This window comes from Calypte anna, chromosome 1 (genome assembly GCF_003957555.1).
Source record: "Calypte anna isolate BGI_N300 chromosome 1, bCalAnn1_v1.p, whole genome shotgun sequence".
NCBI lineage: Eukaryota > Metazoa > Chordata > Aves > Apodiformes > Trochilidae > Calypte > Calypte anna.
This window is the reverse complement of record NC_044244.1, coordinates 106,479,348-106,498,767: the sequence shown is the minus strand read 5'-3', so window position 1 is coordinate 106,498,767 and position 19,420 is coordinate 106,479,348. Positions and strand designations below refer to the sequence as shown.

Here is a 19,420-nt window from a genome sequence, read left to right as displayed (position 1 = left end):
GGGGGAGGCGAGGGAAGGCACCGTGGTGTTCGGTGACCGGCCGGTCCCTACGGCCCTGTCCCTGTCGTCCCTCCACTCGCACACACCCACCCACCCTTTTCTCCCCGTTGCGATCGCGGCCGCCTCCGGCAGCCAGCTGGGCCCGGAACCGTTTAGGCCTCCGCGAAAAAGCTCGGCGGCCGGGGCACTCACCTCTCCGAGGGCTGGAGCGGCGGCGGCGGCGTGGCCATGGTGGGCTGAAGCGTGTAGCTGTGCGTGCCGGCGGGCTCGGGGCCGCTGGGGGTGGGTGGGAGCGATGCCATTGGTCTCCATGGAGCGGGGCCAAGCCCCGCGCCTCCTCCGCCGCCCCGTGTGTGTGCCGAGGGCGGGCAGCGCCTAGCAGGGGGGCCTGGCCGCGCACGAGTGCTGCTGCCGCTTCTGCTGCTGCCGCCGCTGTTGCTCCTGCTGTTGGTGCTGCGGCTGCTGCTGCCGCTGCTGCTGCTGCATCACAGGGCCCGGCGCGGCGCTGCCCTCCTCACTTAGCGAGCGGCTCCATGCGAAAGGCGCCCTCCCCCTCCCGCCGCCGTGGGTGCAGGCGGCCCGGCTGTGACACGCACATGTGCTTCGGGGGCTGTCTGCCGGGCCGGGCCGGGCCGAGCCGAACTGGGCTGGCGAGACGGGAGAAAAAATTAAAGGAACAAAGGAAGAGAAGGAAAATGCCGCCGCCGTCAGTAAATACCTGAGTGAAAGCTGGCCCCGGCCTGAGCCCACCCCCGAAGCCGTGACTTTTGAGAGGTATTTTGCTCGAACGCACCGAAATCAATTTCTCCCCGGTGCAGCCACTCTGGGGGGGCCCTTCACACTCCCCCCAAACCTACTCTCTAGTATATTTATGTAGAAATATGGCCTTGTAAATTATCCTACAGCCGGAAGATTATTCCCACACAGAGTTTCTTCTAGTGTAATGAGGTAGTAACTGACTAGATGGGAAATAAATTTAAAATACCTCAAAACTAGGTATTTCATTGCTGCTTTATTTGCAACATGAGCCTCAAATTCAGTGTGGTTTAATAACCACTTGCAAGACAGTTTGAAAGCATCATTGTTCTCTCCTATGTATTGCTGGGAGGTGGTCACCTTCACATTAACTTTGGAAAAACGATGGATTTCATACTTGGATTGGTTTGCTCGCTTTTGTGTCAAAGGTACTTTATTACATTTATAACATTTATATTAAAGAGGCCCTTTTACAAATAAACTGCCTTTCGTGCCATGCCAACGTCAGTGTATTATAGATCTTACCAACCTAATACAGTGTCTAATTTATGGTATATGATGCACTAAAGATTGAAAACGTTTCACTTAAACTATTTGAGACATTTGGATTCCCCTGATAAAATGGCCTTTGCCAGATAGACTAGGCATGCTTTTGCCCATAAACAAGAAGTGATAAGTCTAAATAGACATAAAGTTGATAGTAGGGGCCATGACATAACAAAGCTGCAAAGGCTTTCAGTACAATATAATTGTAAAATATGCCTTAAAAACAAAACAAAACAAAAAGAACGCCTCAGCTGTACTCAAGAAAGCAGCAGGCTTGACTGATGTAACTTCACTCATGATGGGGACTTCAGACAGAAAAGTTGTCCCACACAGGAATCACACACACGATGTGGGCCAAGCGGAACCTGCACTACACAACTGCTCACTCTCAGGGAAGGGACCCTTTTCAACTGCTTTCACTTTGTTTGAAGTAGCTTAAGTACACTGATATGCTTACCAGTGTAGGCCCCATCTATACAAAGAAAACCGTGGAGAAAGGAGAAAAAAAAGCCAGACAAGGCTTTTCGTTCATGCTACATATTTTGCTCTGGTTCCCTAAAAAATAATGCAAAGTAATTACCGAAAAAAATCACCACTGTTCATAGAAATTAGGTTCCACAGCCCCCACAGGACAATAGCTGTTCCTGCTCTCCCCATCTCTGCTGTAGAAAACCACAAACCTTTAGTTAAACACCTCAACTCAGTTAGGTGTTAGGTAGTTTTCAGATTAATTACATGTTTTATTTTCATCTTGTCGAGACCAGTGATAATTGCTGCTGCCTTTAGTGTTCAATTTGTAAATGTAGTATTGTGAGACTTTACTAAGAGCCATTCTGCTGCAATTAGTACAATTTGGACCGTTTGTTCATGTCACTTCTTCCCTTCTAAAGCACAAGGTGATGCTTCAATATGCAAACATTTGTTAAACCTGTATTTCATAATGTAATTTATGAAGAACAGCAAGGTTTCATACTATAGCTTTTGGGGAACGTGGGGGGGGAGAAACAAAACTAAGGGTGAAATCTTTTTCTATTAACAGTATTGTTGCAAAAGTTTAATGTTATATTTGACTAAAGGTTGCCCAATACTCTTTGGCTTCAATGAAGCAGAAAGTTCAGTAAGGCACAAACTGCTCCTACCCAGGACTTCAAGATTCACAGAAGCATTCCCCGAGAGGACATAGAAACAAAATCAATCTTTGCACAGTTCTACCCAGCCAGTCTCATGAACTATCACCTTTACCCTCCGGAGCCATACTTCCTAGAAAGAGTAAAAACAAGAACCTTACACACATAGTTTTTAGCCAGCTTCAGCTCCTGCCCGACCCGGCTGAGCACGGTCGGAGGGCAGCAGCCACATTTCTAAACTCCCAACAATTTTAAGCGCAAAAGCTAATTAATGACATCCCTCCCCATGCAGACAGGGATCACCTCACCTTCTTTCCTCCCCTCCTTCCTTCCTTCCCTCCCTCGTTCCCGCCCGCCCCGCTTCCCGGCCTCCGCCCCCGGGCCGACCCGCCGCCATATCGCGCTGCCCCCTGGGTACTGTAGTTTTCGGCGGCACGGCGGAGGATGCCTTCCCGCTCCTTAAAATCCCCCTGAAGGAAAGTAAGTTTTCCTTTCGCTCGGGAGAAGGGCACTCCCGGCGGGTGGCTCCGTCTCGCTGCCGCTGCTCCTGTAGCCTGCCCCCCGCCGCCGAGCCTAGCAGCGGCGGCACGGGAGGCAGCAGCAGCAGCAGCGGTGGCGGGGCCATGTGCTCCCTTCTGCCCGTGCGGTAAAATGGCGGGGCAGCCCGGTACATAGACATGGCTCGGAGCACCGGGACCGCTGCGGTGAGCGGGCCTCGCCCAAAATCCCGGGCGTCTTCGGTTTAGCCCGGATTCAGCTCTGCCCCGCGGCTGTGGCCATGGAGGGGCGTGCGGAGAGGTGGTCGCTAGCGGATTATTCCTGTAATATATTTATTATAACTCAGATGTGCTTCTGGGGAGCCTGGTGTGTAGCATCTTGAAATGGACTGTGCTTAAAAGTATTTTAAAACGCACGTGGCTTTTATTTCTAACTTTTTCTGTGCTCTGGCTTTGAAAAAGTGGTGAAATATTTGCTTTAAAGTAAATATTAAACTTCTAACCTCACTTGTTTTGAACTTTGACTCACTTTGATTCTTTCCTTGCTGTTTGTCGAGTCGGGGGCTTACTGACTGTAACATTGACCGTCTTCTGTTGTTTTGTTGCTTTTTAAATTAGTTTTTTTATTATTATTATTTTTCAATCTATCCCGTGGATACTTGAAATTAATGGGTATAGTTAATACTTATTTCACTACGTCGTGTGTGTAACTGAAATGGTAACATAGGGCATTCTTCCCCTCTCCCCCTTGCTCGTTCTGATTCTCACCATGTAGCTTCTGCTGAGGCATTGATGGGGAAAGACACTGAGCACTTCCATTATCCTATATGGAGTGTGATGTGTCAACATTTAGTAATTTGGGGAGGGTGATAAATTTTTTAAGGCCCGCTTGGTGAAACTTGCAGTAACATTTTGCCGAGGAAATAAACAATCCAGCCATTTGGAGGTTTACCCCAGGAGGCAAGATGTCTGAACTTGCAGAAGCTCAATCAGGCCATGAAAAGCATGTTTTATTCTCATGTCTGATTCAGCCCTTCAGTGTGATGGTCAGGTTTCTTCCAACCCAGCCAATTCTATGATTCTATGAAACATAAATAATAATAAATTTTATTGTTGTTTTTTTTTCTTACAAAAACATCTGATACACCACACTATATGGATAGGTGAGAGACAGGAATTAGTCCTAAATAAAATATATGAGCAGAATAAGCTTATTTAAAACCAAAGCTATAAGTAAATACCATAGTTGTCACCTGAATCTGGAGGCCTCTGCATACAGAGTTGAGGAAACTGGAAGTTTGCCATGGCTGTGCTGTTTTCCTTCAGGATGAGCCTAATGCTGCCTTATCCTAAACGTGCAGTTCCATCACTGTATTTTGGCCATTTTGCTTGTTCAGGCACTGTGGCTGTTGGTTTCTGTACCTTGCGTTGCCCCAGCAAAGCTGCCTGTGCAATCCTCAGGAAACCAATCCATGTAGCAAAAAAAAATGTGGAGAGACATAAACCTTTCTTTTCCCCAGCCCTCGTTTGATTCTGTGATCCAACTCTCCCTCACACGGGTTGGGGCAAGAGGTAGGAGCCAGCAGTTGAGTAAGAAGGTAGCTTGTGAGCAGCTTTGGTGTCTCCCTCAGTCCAGATGATGCAGAGTGCAGGGTACAGGACCGATGGGCTCACGACCAGTTTGCTGCAGCAACACCCACCCTCTGTCTGCCTCCTGCTGCTGTGTCCCTTGTGATGGCTGAGGTGTGATCACTTTGTCCCTCTGTGAGTGAGTTTATCTCACTAAACTGTCAGAAAAGCGTTTCCTTTGTGTGCGGAGATACATTTACTTTACTGCCTTGGTTACTGTTGTAGTGTTAGTTTTGGCTGCCTAATTCCCAGTGACCACATGCCCTTGGCACACACAGGTGGGAGAGGAGAAGAGAGACTGGAGGTGGAGAAGTTGGTGGGACCAATGGGAAGCTGGGCTGGCAAAGGGCAGTGTGAACCGATTGTGAAACACCCATAGGTCACCCTGCAGCTTGCACGTTTCACCCTCAGGTTGGTCTTCAGGCTTGAACAGGGCCCAGCAGTTGGCAGAGGGTTCACTGAAAAGGCCACCTTGGAGCTCACCTCATGTGTAACAAAGATTTGTGTGCACTCCTAATGTGAAGCAGACTCCTAGGAAATTACTTGGCCTGTCAATTAGAGCACTAATTCAGGAAGCAGAAGAATGGGGTTTAGCACAAGGGGGATTGGGACCATGCAGTCTTGGCTGCTGGAGTTAGAAGCTGAGTAAGGGATGGCAGGCTCCCTGGTGGGAGTACTGTAGCAGCCTAGCTGCTGAATTTGGGAAGAGGAAGTCTTAGGTTTTGGATTCTTCTCCAGGAAATTATATCAATATTTTATCCCATTACAAGCCCATGTAAAAAAAAAATGCATAAATGGTCCTGACTGCTAGGCCTAGAAACTAATACTACACTTGGTGGGGAGGCAGCTGAACTGCACAGCCTTCCCAGTTTTCTGTTCTTGCAGTATCCTGTGAGTCTTCAGTTTTTTTCCTTCTGCTCAGCTTCAAGAGGAAGAGTGAACCTTCTTTGGTCCAAAGCCAATCGATAAGAACTCTTCTCCAGGGATTTGGGGTGTGTGGGTTTGAACCTTTTCAGTGATGCTGGGCTTGGGTTTTTTTGTGTTTGGGCTAAGTGCTGTTGGTCACTGCTGGGCCAATTTATAGCCTAAGCTCTAGGAATGGCATGAGTTAAGACACTCTAAGAAAGGACCATGTCTTTCATATAAAAAATCTTGGATGCATGCATCAGGTTTCCCAAATGTCAGTGTTGGAAAGCTAAGGTATTGCATCCTTTAAATAGAGTGCAGCTGAGGGTAAATGCTACACGTGCAGGGGTAGGTAGGTTGCTGCTGCCTGAAAGGCAGGTCTTGCCCTCTAGTTCTTATGCTGAGCTCTGGTGTCTCATCCATTCACTGTCAGTGTTTCTATACTGTGGCTGAGGGCACTTTAGGCCAGCTCAGCTTACAGAAATCTCATTTGGATTGGTGTTTTTGGGGGGGATTTGTTTGTTTTTTGTTTGGTTGGTTTGTTTTTTGTTTGGGGGGGAGTTTGGTTTTGAGGTTTTTTTTTTGTTTGTTTTTTGTTTGTTGTTGTTGTTGTTGTTTGGTGTTTTTTTTTTGTTGGATTTTTTGTTGTTTGTTTTGTTTTGTCTCATTTACCCAGGTTAGTTTTATGAAATCACAGTGAACTGACTGAGGAGGGGGAATGTGTCTGGGTTCACATCCCCTTTCAGTGACAACAAGGTATTATCTGTCCAGCATCAATGCACTATAACTTTTCACAGCAGAGTATAAACCTGCTTGAGCAGCAAGTACCTAAAAGGGCTGAAGCACTTTGGGTGCTGCAACATTTTAAATATATCGAAGTGTTACTGTGACTCCATCCTCAGCTCAGATTTGTTGTAACTAAGTCAGTGAAAAGTTATCTTTTTAAACTACTCGGTTTTGTGGTACCTTTTTAAACAGGTTTTCAAGGGTTAATGTTACTTGGCTGACCAAAGCAAAACACCTTCTTAATCAGGGGGCACAGAGACAGAAATGACACTATCTGAGTCCAGCAGGGAGTTACCAGCAGTCATGCCCTTTGGGCTACGTTGCAAAGATATTATTTTAATTGTACTTTTTTACTGCTTTAGTTATGGGTGAGGTAATAAGTCAATGGCTTATGAAGAGACTCCACCTATAAGTGGAGAATATAGAAAGAATATTTATATATAATATATACCATACATTTTAAATATAATATTTTTATATATGTATTATATATTAGATGTTGGTTTTATGTATAATATATAATTATATACAATATAATATAAAGTAATATAATATTTAGATAACTTGCACCACACACTTTTGATATGACACTTGGAAAGAAATCACTTATGGAATGTACATTTTCTTATAGAGTTATCTTCATAAATACAACTGCTTAGTTTAACCCCCAAGTCTGGGCACAGGCTCAGTTTAAGGAAAAGGCAGTGGTTTATGTCCCTTCCCAATTAATAGGGCAGGTACAGCAATAGAGTTAGTAACCTCATCTCTCTTCTGTTTGTGGTTGAAATCTCATTCTGCCTTGTGGAGGGGTCAGTATGGGAGAAAGGTACCAGACGCTGTTGGTTTTGCCTTCCTCACTTTATTTTCTCTGCTCCACAGGCCCTGACCAAGTGGAAGAGTTGCCCAGCTTCTTGGTGAGCCCTGCCTTTTGTGGAGGAAAAAGGTCTCCAGGCTGATGCTCGTCCCTGCTGAATTACTACTAGCAGCCTCAGGGATAGGCTCTGGAAATTGACTTGTCTTCACTCTGTCCTCGTTTTCTCCTCTCTCTACCTGAATCAACGGAGTGATTAGCTTGTTTCTGCTTTCCTGCTCTTATTTCCTATACAAACTCTATCTAGTAACAGACCCTTGCCTGAGATGCTAACTGTCTTTATTTCAAAACAACTTTTAAACAAACATGTTTTCCATCTGTACAATAGCAGACAATGGTTGCTTAAGGTTCCATGTTTTGGAACATTTTTGGAGTTTAAGGATTTTACATGCTGCTTCCAAAAAAGGCTGAGTGTGGGATAATCCTCACAGAAGAAAAATCTACCTTGTGAATGTTTTTTTGCCTTTTGTGAGCAATTTTTTTACTTCTGTGTCAATGGCAAAAATACGTGTTGCTTACAGGAATTTTTACTTTTAAAGCAAGATGTTGCTGGGTAGCAAAGGGGCTGCATGGCATCTTTTTATGTCACTGTGGAAAAGAAAGCCTGCGACTGCTAGATATGAGCCTCCTAAACTCAGATTGCAATCCAAAGTTCTTCTCAAGCTACATCACTAAATAAAAATTGTTAGGATACCACTTAAGAGACGCTCAAATAATATTGAGTTTTCAAATGGCTGAAACTTATTTTTTACCCACATTGTGTTATAAAAAAGTTAATTTTTATTTGAACATATGATTATATGGTTTGTTCTCGTTATCTGTTCCCACATAAAACTTTATGCTGTAAGTTATGAATTTTTTTCCAGCTGGTAATAGTATTGAAATACATTAGTTTGCAAGAACATAAGAAATTACTATTTGACTGAGTTGCCAGCATGGTGAGTTAGTTACTTCAGCTGGCAACAGTGTCACCCTTCAAGCCTGTCCTTCTAATAATTTTAAGCAGTAGGCTTAATGGAGCATAAACATGCATCATGAACCTTATTCTTTCCTACTGTTGATGTGCACACTACTGTCGTATGTCCTACTATTGACTGTGCATAGACTCATTTTTATGCACAGCAAAAATGCATAGCCTCATTTTTAGATCAACAGAATCAATTTACAGTGTGATTTGTAAACAGTTTTTAACTACAAGAAATACCTGGAATGGGACAGAATATATTTCGCACGTTTGGAAACATCAGGTGGGACTTCTGTTCTGCAAATTTTGTGCTCCTCACTCCTAGACTATTTGTATGTATGCAAGTTTCTGTCCTCTCTTCCCAGCTGGAATGGCTGAACTTTCCCATTCATTGGCTGGCAGCACAGTGTCGTCAATGGGGTGGTAGTATTGGGACATATTGGGTATTACATTTTAACTGGAGGCTGCTTATCTCCTTTCTCTTTGTGCATCTGAACTCTTGAGTACTGCTTTCCTCAGTCTGTCAGCACATAGGACAGAGTAAGTATGTTCTCTGTTCAGGTTTGAATCTCTCCACTCGCTTCTGAGGGCCTGTAAGAAAATGTTGTAATGTGTATAGTTCAACTTATTATTGATAAAATTGACCTTAAAATTGTTGTTTAATGACAACAGTGCTGTGGACAGCACTGGAAACATAGTTGTTTGGTTTAACTTGGGTGTAGGAGACTGCTACATGATAAATGTTTATTCTTTTATATTGTATTCTTTTGTCTTGGGTAACTGCATCTAATTCACCCCTACATTATAGCCATCCCCTTTTAGCTTTTTTTTTATCTTTTTCTTTCTTTATTTATTCTTTTTTCCTTGGACTTAAATATAAAAGAGGTTTGGCATAATGTGACATCCCCAGTGTGCTTACTATTATCATTTTTACCCCAATTTTTAAAAATTTTAAATAATCTTTGAGTTTTGTAATTAAAATGTCTCTGTAACTCTGCGACGTATATTTTGTCAGACATTGATGATTAGAAAGGTCCCCTCCACCCGAAGCTACAATTACATTCAAACTCTAGTGTGTTTAGTTCATAGTTAACATCTTAGTGTTAATTTTCTGTATTTTACCTTTTTGCTCATGTTTGTTTTGTCTTTATGCTGACTTGATGTTTTGCCTGAAAGTATCAATCTCTGAACAAATGATTCCTTTACTAATGAATTAAAAAGCAATAGCAGATGGCATAGGAATACCTTCTAAAACATGTGTGGGCTCTTCCTCTCTAAGATTTATTAGTGAGGACTTGGATTTAAAAATTAGACTCACCAGATGCATTGCATAGTACCCTCAGAGCAGAAGCTGGTTTTACTGCATAGTCCAGGTCCTCAGGAAGGATTTCTCCAGGGCTGGAGCTATTAGAGCAGCTTGCTTCAAGTCAGGCTATAGCAGCTGATGTGGGGGAGCAGCATACATGCCCCTGCCTTATCAGTTGACTGAAAATCTGCTTTCTTTCATGTCTTTTTGCTTTACTCTTAGAAGTCTTTTGATCTCCCCTCTCTTCTCTCCTTTTCTTTTTCCTTTTCTCCAAGATGTGCTTTGTCATCCCTCTTGTCCTCCTAAAAAGGAGGGGACCGCAGGAGAGTTCTGGCTGCTCTTGGAAAGGGAGCTCTCACCTGTGTATTTTCAGGCTGCATCATGTGTTGAGGGTTTTTTCTCTGAGCTCACCTTGGGCTGTCACTTGGGTGACATTGGCCACCACAGGTTGACACCCAGCTGCTTGGTGGAAGAGGCACAGGGCTGTGTGTTTTGTGGCCAAGGGTTGTGTGGTTTTTGTGTTGGAATTACAGAAGGGAGACCGCATGTACCTGTTGACTAAAACTCTTATCTGGGCTGGGCTCTTCCCTGTGATGAATGGGAGGTCATTCATACCACTGAGGCGAAATTCACAGGTGGTGAAATTATTTTTGTTTATTCTCATAACTTAAACTATTTTAAAGCAATTTAAAAAAATAAGTTTAGATTATTATTTTGCATATGTTATAATTTAAAACTTTTAGATTGTTTTCTGCGTGTAGTGCACACTGCACTTGGACTTAGGACCAACTCCCAGTTTTGAGCTGCTCACTTTCTGCTTCACTGAACAGATTCTTCAGGGACTGTTTGACTTCCGTGAACTGAACTCTCACTCTAAACACTGCAGTGACATCATCTGTGTATGTGATTTATATATAGTTGGACTAATATGAGTCTTAACAGCTTATTCTTTGAATAGCTTAGGAGGCTAGCCTTGGAGTTAGTTCCTTTTTAAGGAACTCCAAAGAAAGACATAAGTACTTCCGTTACAAATAATGTACTTTATTCCTTTATTTACAGTTTTCGGAATTCCAGTGGGATTTTTCAGTGTAAGCCAGCTTTTCTCTTCCCTTGCTGGCTGTGGGGTATTGTTATCAGGACAGCAGTTCTGAGGTGATGTACATTAGTAAATGTGTAGAGAATGCACATAGAAGTAAATGTGCTTTAAAAAACAGTTCTGAGGTGATGTACATCAGTAAATGTGTAGAGAATACACATAGAAGTAAATGTGCTTTAAAAAAACAAAGGCTAACTGTTAAAACTGCTTGGAGAACAAATTATGTTGACATGAATCCAATACATGTAAATTATGTGTACACAGACACAAAAGGACACACTGAGGCTGAAACAGAGTTTGTTTCATTTTTGTGACCATTTTGTTTCCAAAATGCTGAAAAGGGTTTGGGCAGTTTATAATGAAATGTAACTGTCTCTCATACTTTCTGCAGGCTGAGGGAATGATAATGGTTTTTTTTCTGAAACTCAGCAGAACAGGATAGAGGGTGGATGTCCTATAGTATCTTTTAAGAGCAAGGTCCTTTATTAATTACACCTGGTCTTCCTTGTTGTTTGCCTCCTGTTTTTTCTCCTCTAAGGAAAGCCAGAGCTGGAAGTTTATTTCCCTGCACCAGTGCTCTCAGCTTTTTCTTTTCCTGAAGTAGAGCTCTTTCAGATAATTACCTCTAAAAAGTCTTGAGTGGTCTCACTCAGCTCCCTAACATTGTGCTCATACAGTTAATTTCATCAGAAAGCTTGGATTCTCCAGGAATTTCTATAGGTTACAAATCACAGCCAGGTCACTTGTAACTGTTTTCCATATATCACAGGTTTGTGTATAACCTGTAGCAGTTGCCAATTTGTCTAAAGGAAAACAAGGATGAGTTGCCTGGTGGGTCCTTTCTGTGTTCTGGAGCAGTTTGTTCTTTGACTGTAGTTTGTATCACATCCAATTAAGTCAGTTATCCATTTTCATATAATTATGTCCCTTTTTATTTTATTTTTTTTAAACCCCAACAAAACCTGTATAGAAATACCATTGCATGGAACCAAATGACATTATTCACCTCTGTTAGGAGATGAGTTTCACATAGCATTCAAAACCATGATGAAAGCTCTTGCTTTCCAAACCTCACATGTCTAATTCTGTCTGTTTTGCTTGTTTGGTTTTATGCAGACTAATGGCTGATCGAGTGTTGGTGATTGGCAGTGGTGGAAGAGAGCATGCACTGGCCTGGAAGTTGGCCCAGTCCCCACATGTGAAACAAGTGTTTGTTGCTCCAGGAAATGCAGGAACAGCTGACAATGGGAAAATATCCAATTCGGGTAAAAAGAGAGAAAAAAATATTTAAATTTGATAACAAATAAGTTGTTCCTTTCGTGGATCTGTTAAGGTGAAAGGATGATGATGATTATAATATTATTGTCAATGTTGTTGTTACTACTACTATTACTATTATTATTGCTATTTTTTAATATTCCAGACTTGTAATAGGTGCTAGCAGTTAGGAAAGGAAAGCATATGAGCAAAACCTTGAGCTATCACTCATTTTATATGATCTCAGTTGTGATACCTGGTTCCTTGGGCTTGAGGGTGGAGGATGCCACCAGAACTCTGTTGCAGATTCCTCTGGGAGTACAATTTGGAATAGCTGCAGCAGCTCATAACTCCTAGCAGCCTAGGAGGGAAGGGGTGGTAGTTTCTTTTGGTACCTGCTGCAGTTCCACAGCTAGATTCTCAGAAGTGCATGGAAGCCCCGTGAAACCTGCAAGCTTTGATGAAAACACTTTCTGACCTGAAGTGTTCAACCATAGAAAAACATTAATTCCTTTGTCTGAGTGACCTTAAGAAGTTAAGGTTATTTTCAAATGCTTCTGTCTTTGTACTGACTGCCTGTTATGAGCTTCTAGCTTAATATGTTAAACTCATGACAGACTGTAGTTGAAACTATTCATAGTTATTAATTTTGAGAAATTAAGCTTAAGATATTCCAAATTAAGCATCCAAAATTACATGCTACATTTAAAAACTGATTTAAGGCTCTTGCCAGGACACACAGAGTGAATCATTACAAAATCAGTAGTAGTTACATAGAAATTCCTGCCTTGTGTCCTTTTTATATAACAGATCGTGAATTCGGTACTTTAAACTGACTTATGTTTCTACTCTAAAACATCGGATCACAAGAGGGATATAATCTAACACAGTATACATGTGAACATGAATTATGAATGTCTATGTATTCATATTTGATATGTGAATAAAATCTTTTCTTGTTGCCATCTCATGTGGAAACATGAGTCCTGTCAGATTCTTGTACCACAGGTACATTAACAACCTGTAATTAAGCATTACAGTGAAATTAGGTATGATATTGTGCTGTTTAAATAACTTTGTCCTTAATTTCTTTTGCTAGTCACAGTATCATAAGTAGATTTTTGTTCTTTATTGGTCTCTGAGTAGAGGGCCCACAGAAAGGCCTGGCAGGCAAGTCATAACATTTCCTTCTCATCCCAGAAAATCAAGCAAAAACCTTTATCCTTGTGCTAAATGGAGTCAATGCCAGTCTGAATGGCCTGTGGAAGGTTAATTTCAGTATTTTTTCACAAGTGATGGCTTCTAAAAACTGCAGTGCTTTTCTCTCACCCTGTTATTCCATAAAAAATACTGCAGCTTCAACAGTGGAAAATATTTGAGCATGTGTGTAATAATGCTCAAGCCAGGCCTGTAAAATCTACCATGTATACTAAAATCTTTTTTTCTAGGCCATGGGTTCATGTGTTCCTTGGGAGAAAAAAATTCAGCCAACCAACAGATGGGGAGAATATAGAATTTGTGAAGAGTTTGTCTTCTCTGTTTTGTAAGGAAAGGGTTTGTCATCCCTGCCCAGCCATTTTAGTCCTACCAGTGGGGTCTAGATTTTAATTCAGGAAAGAAAATGGAAAACAGCTTTGCGAAATCACATGAGCCCTATTATATTGTGTGAGGCTGGGCAATAGTGTTTGTTGAACTGCTACCATTGTTTCAGTTTTTTTGGTGTGATCAAGATTTGGCTCTGGAAGTTCATTGTTCCTTCACGGTTCATGAAATTGCCTTTAATTAGCATTTCAACTCTAGTCCTCACCTGATTTCTGAAACAGATAAAGGCAAGCTTAAAATTATAAATAACCTTAAATACTTCAAAACTTGCTTCTATCTAAGTCCAGCAAAAATTTTCGTGGCTAATTTGAGTCAGTAATCATTTCTGATGATAAAGACAGATTTAGGTTGAGTGGCTAAATATAGTTTTCTATTCAATTTATATTTAATTAGCAGGGCAGTTTTGGTCTCAGAAATGTACAGGATGGTTTATGGAATTCAGGGGCAGACATATGTGTGTTTGTGAATGGACTTTAGCATCCTGACACCCCTTCCATCCCATTTTAGCTCTCAGTGTTGCATAGAATCTTATTTAACTTTAATCCCTAGCTTTGAAAATCTTGGCCCAAGGTCCTTCTGTCTAGGTCAAAAGGAATGTGTAGCTGTCATTCTGAGCAGTGAAACACAGCTACAAAACATTCCCTTTCAGTCTGTGTCCTGAGGAAAATGATGTTTGGGTGGGAAAGTTAAAATTACTTGTTAACTGTGTGATTTAGCCCTTTCCATTTCTTACTAGGACATTTCCACATCAGGTGAACCTTGTGCCATATTCACTGTTTGTGTTACTGGTAGATCAGGCCAGTGGCAAGACAATTTGGGATGTGAAGAGCCATCACCTTAAGGGGTCATGCCTTTCCTTGTTCCCTTTGCATGGATTAGTATTGTGGGGAAGAGGGATTGTCCCTCTTCAGTGACTCATCAGAGCTCCTGCTCTCTTTGGTGAGAATATGCTGTTCTTTGTCTGCTTTCACAACAGCACTGTGGGACAGAAAGACAATATTGACCTTTATGTTAATCAGTACTTTAAAGCCAAGTGTGTCATGCTTTTGGTTTGGCTCCCTTGTGACCCTGAAGCCAATTGATATAAATCACACACAGAAGTCAAAGACCTTTGCTTCTACTTGTTTAAAAATATTGGTGGAACAAAATAATTAAACTGTTAAATATATATCAAGAATGTAATCTTTATTATTTAGTCAAACTTTTTAGAATCATGAAATGGTTTGGGTTGAAAAGGACCTTTAAAGGTCATCTAGTCTAAGCCCCCTGCAGTGAGCAAGGACATCTTCAACTAGATCAGGTTGCTCAATGCCCCATCCAGACTGACCTTAAATGTTTCCAGGTATGGGGCATCTACCACCTCTCTGGGCAATTTGTTCCATGTTTTTACCACTCTCACAGTAAAAATTTTCTTTCCAAACAGGGTAAATCTACTAACAAAACCCAGGTTCAAGAAAGTTGCTTTTATGCCATCCCTTAGGTACAAATGGCTCCTTCTGTTGTGGAAGCAAGCAGTTTATTAATACAGGGTGGCAGGAGCACAGTAGACACCAACACACTATTACCACAATATTACATCTGTTTGTCCAGCAGAAGCTGCTTCTTTCCCATCGCTTCCCTGGAAACAATCTGGAAGAGACAGCTGCTGGCATGCTTGCCAGTGCAGTCACTAACAGGAGATAACAGACAACACTTGAAGCAAAGTAGTCCAGCTGCAAGAAGGGTCTGTGCTGTACCCTGTTCCCTGTGCCAGCCTTTGTTGTGCCCTGATGTATTGGTCTCCTCCCTGCAGGGGCAGCCAATCCATGCTGGGGTGCACTCACCTCTTCTTTGACTCTCTCTGGGTTCATGTTCCCATCCTCTGCAGACCTTGGCTTTATTTATTCTTGATAAAAGTGGTGGAATTGCATTGCCTTTGTGTAAATTTTTAATCATGACACTTGAAATTGTCTGTCATGCAAGATTTTTTCTTCTGTTTGCTTAGTTTTTGGCACCTCATATTAAATGTTTGTTTATGGCAAGATAACAGTCCTAGAAACCTAAGACCAAATACCCTTACTGATAATTACATCAACTGCTTATAAGAAGTTCAGCCTAATGTAAGAAAAAATGTTCAAATCCCACTTTGTTTCAGTGGGGTCACAGTTTAATGTGGCAATTTTAAGCTTGCACTACAGAAAGAAAGGAAAAAAGAAAATGGATGGTTGCAATCCCACCACCAGCCAATTCTTCCTGTCCCCTACACGGTACTGGCACACGTTTATGTAACATTTTGTGGTCACCCTGCTCAGGAAGGAGACTGGTTAAATATTCTTTTTCTTTTTGTGCTCATGAGTTACTTTTCACTTGCATCCTTTGTGTTTTGACAGCTTCTTGTGCTGTCAAACAGAATGTTTTGGAGGTGAGAACCATTTACTGCATGGCAGTGTAAGGGAACCAGAAACAATTTTTCTTATCTATAGCACATAGAGCTGCAGGCACTGCTGAGGGGTTTGGTGGTGTATTTTGGTACAAGCATCAGGAGCAAGTCTTTATATTAGTGCATGCCTCACTATTCCAAATTCACAGTGACTTGCTGTTCAGAATGTAGAATTGTGAGTGGTAAAATGCTCTTTTAGCATCATGTGATAAATAAATGCTAAGCAACAGTAATTAATGCAATCTTGCCTCCCTTTTGTATCTTTGACAGCTGTTTCAGTCAGCAATCATGCTGCACTTGCCCAATTCTGCAAAGATCAGGAAATCGGGCTGGTTGTGGTTGGTCCAGAGGCTCCTCTTGCTGCTGGTAAGAGAAAGCAAGCTAAAAATCACAGCCTTCATAACTTAGGCAGAAAAGTAGATTTTAGTCCTCATCTTCTGTGCACCACTCAACAGTATCTGAATGTCTTCAATAGGAATGTAAACAGATCCTCCATGGCTTTCCCTGAAGCTCAAGGTTGTGTTATGATGAAGATTAATTTCTGAAGGTTATTGCATGAGCAATGTAACAATTACATTCTTAAATGTTGTTTCTTCTTAAGTGCATGGGAATAGTAAAAGAAGTATCAAAGTGTTTCCATATAGGAGCCATAACTAGAGGTTTGGTTTTCCTATGGAATTTTTATTTTTTGAAATAACAGTAAATTGGGACTGGGTAAAAAAAAAAAATATGTAAATTTGTTGATAATTTTTCCGTTTTAACCTTCTACGTGATCAATGATTGTCATCTTCACAAAATACTACTGTCAACTTTTTAGCTAAAAGCTATAGTGAAAGAAGGGGAAAATTTCATTTTTCACTAAATGCAGCAGATCTTATTAGCCCCAGTTATTACAGGAATGATGGTATCTTATCATCACTTGTTCCAGCAAATCAGTGCATCTGTAGATTTAGACTACACGACTCCTATAAATCATCTGATGATTTATGAAAGTTTTATGTGTTACCATTTTTAGGTATTGTTGATGACTTGACAGCTGCTGGAGTAAGGTGTTTTGGTCCAACAGCAAAGGCAGCTCAGCTGGAGTCCAGTAAGAGCTTTACCAAAGCCTTTTTGGATCGTCATGGGATTCCAACTGCAAGATGGAAATCTTTTACAGATCCTAAAGCAGCATGTAACTTTATTAACAGGTAAAATTCTTGTAATTTTTGAAATATTTTTTACAACAGTGTACAGTGTGCTAGGTATTCAAAACAATCTAATGGTTACTAATGCATCAGTACTTCTGCTGGTGGTAGAACATCTGTAAAGGTTTTAAAGAACAGTCTGATAAGACTATCATACTGCAAAAAAATTTGATAATTAAATGGCTCTTATTTACCACTCTTGAATGAAAATAAAGTTCAGTGTTCAGTTCACAGGAGAATATAGGATAAGCTGAGTTTTTTTTATAAAATTGCCAATTGTGGAAACGCAGCTTACAGTATGATAGTCACATGTTCTGCTTTCTTTGTACCTTCTCTCCAGAAATATAAATTCTACACTGGAGACTTACTCAGCAAATGATGTTTTACTCATCAGAATACAAACCAGGTCACCCAAAAATGACAGAACAGCGTATTATTAAAAGGAAAGCAACCTTTCCTAACAGTAACAAGATTTGGAAGTAGGGAAAAAGCAGGAGGCAGGAATCCTTTGCAAGCATAGGATAACAAGAGAAGCCTGGTTTTTATTTGTGTTTTATTCAATAAGGTAAAGCGGTTGCTATGAAAACTGGGAAGCATTTTGGTCTTTCAACTATCCAAATGTTCAAAATGCCTACAAAATATATTTGCACTACAGCTCTACAGAGTTTACTGTTGAATCTCTCTTCTGTATCTTTGAAGTGCAAACTTTCCAGCTCTTGTTGTGAAAGCCAGTGGCCTTGCAGCTGGCAAAGGAGTTGTTGTGGCTTCGGACAAAGAAGCAGCTTGCAAAGCTGTGACTGAAATCATGCAGGTGAGTAGAAATCTCATGTGCTAACTAGAGGAGTTCTCACACAAAATAAGACCATCTCAGTCTCCGAGATATTCTTTATGTAATTGAAATTTGGCTAAAAGTCATCAAGTCTCTTACCCATTATTTGAATAGCTGTGAAGCTCTGTCTGTCATATATGTTTCTTGAAGCAGTGTACTCTTTCTCAACAGTTCCTGTAGGCTAAAATAAAATAATTCTTAATGAAAATCCACATTTATTTCCATATGGATTCCCTTTTTTTTTTTTTTTTTTTCTTTACCACTTGAGACTGCTGTAATCAAACACCACAGTGCAGTAATATTAAAACCATGATTGTGCTGGATCTTGACAAGCAACATCAGCTTTAGGACTCCAGTCACATAGCACTTACATGTGTAGAAAAATTACTGTGGGATATATATCTTTAGGTGGGGGAGTCAAAATATACATTAGGTCCATCAGAATCTGAGGAGAAGCAAAAAGAAGCAATTTCATCTGAACAGTTAGGAACAGAGCTGGAAAATAACACATTTATAGGTCAGGTCCTCATCTGGTATCAGCAGCACAGCATCTATAGCTATACTGATTCATAGGAGACATTATCTGAGACACTTGTATTTTGAGAGTCAAAATATAGTGTCTGCATTCACATTTTGGTGTGTGTGTATGATTATTGGAGAACTACATGGTAACGTGTGTCCCAGAGTTTTGAACAAAATGTTTATGAGAGTCTCATAGACCCACAAAATTATCTTGTCACTGTAAGCTGGTGGTTCTTAATTGCCTAAATATGCAGTCATTGGAATATGAAAACATTTCATTGGAATATGAAAGTGTTGCCCCCTTCCAATGTATTCTATAGAGTTGCACTTTTTCTTACAAAGTAAAAGCTCAGATTAAAGACTTGACAGTCACTATTACTCTCAAGCATAAATCTGCATTTATATAAGAATGAACAAAAAATAGGAGCAAAAATTTTACCATTGCTGACATACTGAGGATGGAGAATGGATTAGGAGTATCAAAACCATGCATTTTTCTTGCTTTATTAGAAATACTTTTTTAATTGCATTTTGAATATTTTAAAATAATTAAAACCGAACTTCAAGAATTTTGGTTTTACTGTAGGACAAGACTTTTGGCACAGCTGGAGAAACTGTTGTTGTTGAAGAACTTCTTGAAGGAGAAGAAGTTTCTGTAAGTATGCATCTCATTCTAATCCTTTGATTATACCTGTTCTAAACTATTTTGGAAAGGCCATGTTAGTACCTACAGCAGGGCTGTGTAAGAGATTTTTTATTTAAATTAAAAATAGCTGCTTATAAATAAAACTGTATTCATTATAAACAGATGTGCTAATCAAGTTTCTGCAGTCTGTTAAAATAATTAAAATTAAATAAAAATATCTCAAAACAGCTTTGCCACATGGAAAAATAGAATCAAATCTTAAAACTGTTGAGTGTTGTTGAGTGTGCTGTTCTGTGTTATGATTTCCCTGACATCAAAGCATAGGATGTCCCTTCCATATTGCTACTTCTTCACTGCTGTTCGCCATTGATTCAGGTATACTTGTTACCTGTTTGTGAAGCTACAACCTAAAGACCTTGTTTCAAAGCAGTCAACACCACTACCTTGCATGTTTTCTGTGTTCTGGTTTAGAGC

At 40.8% G+C, this 19,420-nt stretch overlaps 3 protein-coding genes across 15 annotated transcripts in view; 1 reads left to right on the top strand and 2 right to left on the bottom strand.

The window, feature by feature from the left end:
- The window catches only part of SON (SON DNA binding protein), a 38,659-nt gene extending 38,261 nt beyond the window's left edge, over positions 1-398 (bottom strand). The window contains exon 1 of the mRNA XM_030469575.1: positions 193-398. Within this exon, the coding sequence (XP_030325435.1) occupies positions 193-302 (110 nt within the window). The 5' untranslated portion in view covers positions 303-398. The remainder of the gene's footprint in view (positions 1-192) is intronic.
- A 2,408-nt stretch (positions 399-2,806) lies between these two features.
- LOC103531042 (trifunctional purine biosynthetic protein adenosine-3) overlaps positions 2,807-19,420 on the top strand; it is a 42,393-nt gene continuing 25,779 nt past the window's right edge. Inside the window, exons 1-9 of one of the 13 annotated variants that reach the window (XM_030469579.1) lie at positions 2,807-2,909; positions 7,127-7,161; positions 10,219-10,287; positions 10,448-10,540; positions 11,601-11,749; positions 16,033-16,128; positions 16,778-16,952; positions 17,649-17,760; positions 18,887-18,955. In XM_030469579.1, coding sequence (XP_030325439.1) covers positions 11,605-11,749; positions 16,033-16,128; positions 16,778-16,952; positions 17,649-17,760; positions 18,887-18,955 — 597 coding nt within the window. In that variant the 5' untranslated portion in view covers positions 2,807-2,909; positions 7,127-7,161; positions 10,219-10,287; positions 10,448-10,540; positions 11,601-11,604. Of the gene's footprint in view, positions 2,910-3,109; positions 3,251-7,126; positions 8,623-9,991; positions 10,024-10,218; positions 10,288-10,447; positions 10,541-10,916; positions 11,036-11,287; positions 11,316-11,600; positions 11,750-16,032; positions 16,129-16,777; positions 16,953-17,648; positions 17,761-18,886; positions 18,956-19,420 lie in introns of those variants that run through there. The other 12 variants (XM_030469580.1, XM_030469578.1, XM_030469589.1 and 9 more) reach the window with 12 other exon arrangements.
- Positions 17,891-19,420, bottom strand: part of LOC103531075 (trifunctional purine biosynthetic protein adenosine-3-like) — a 53,851-nt gene continuing 52,321 nt past the window's right edge. The window contains exon 22 of the mRNA XM_030469591.1: positions 17,891-17,952. The gene's annotated coding sequence lies outside the window, so the exon portion shown is untranslated. The remainder of the gene's footprint in view (positions 17,953-19,420) is intronic.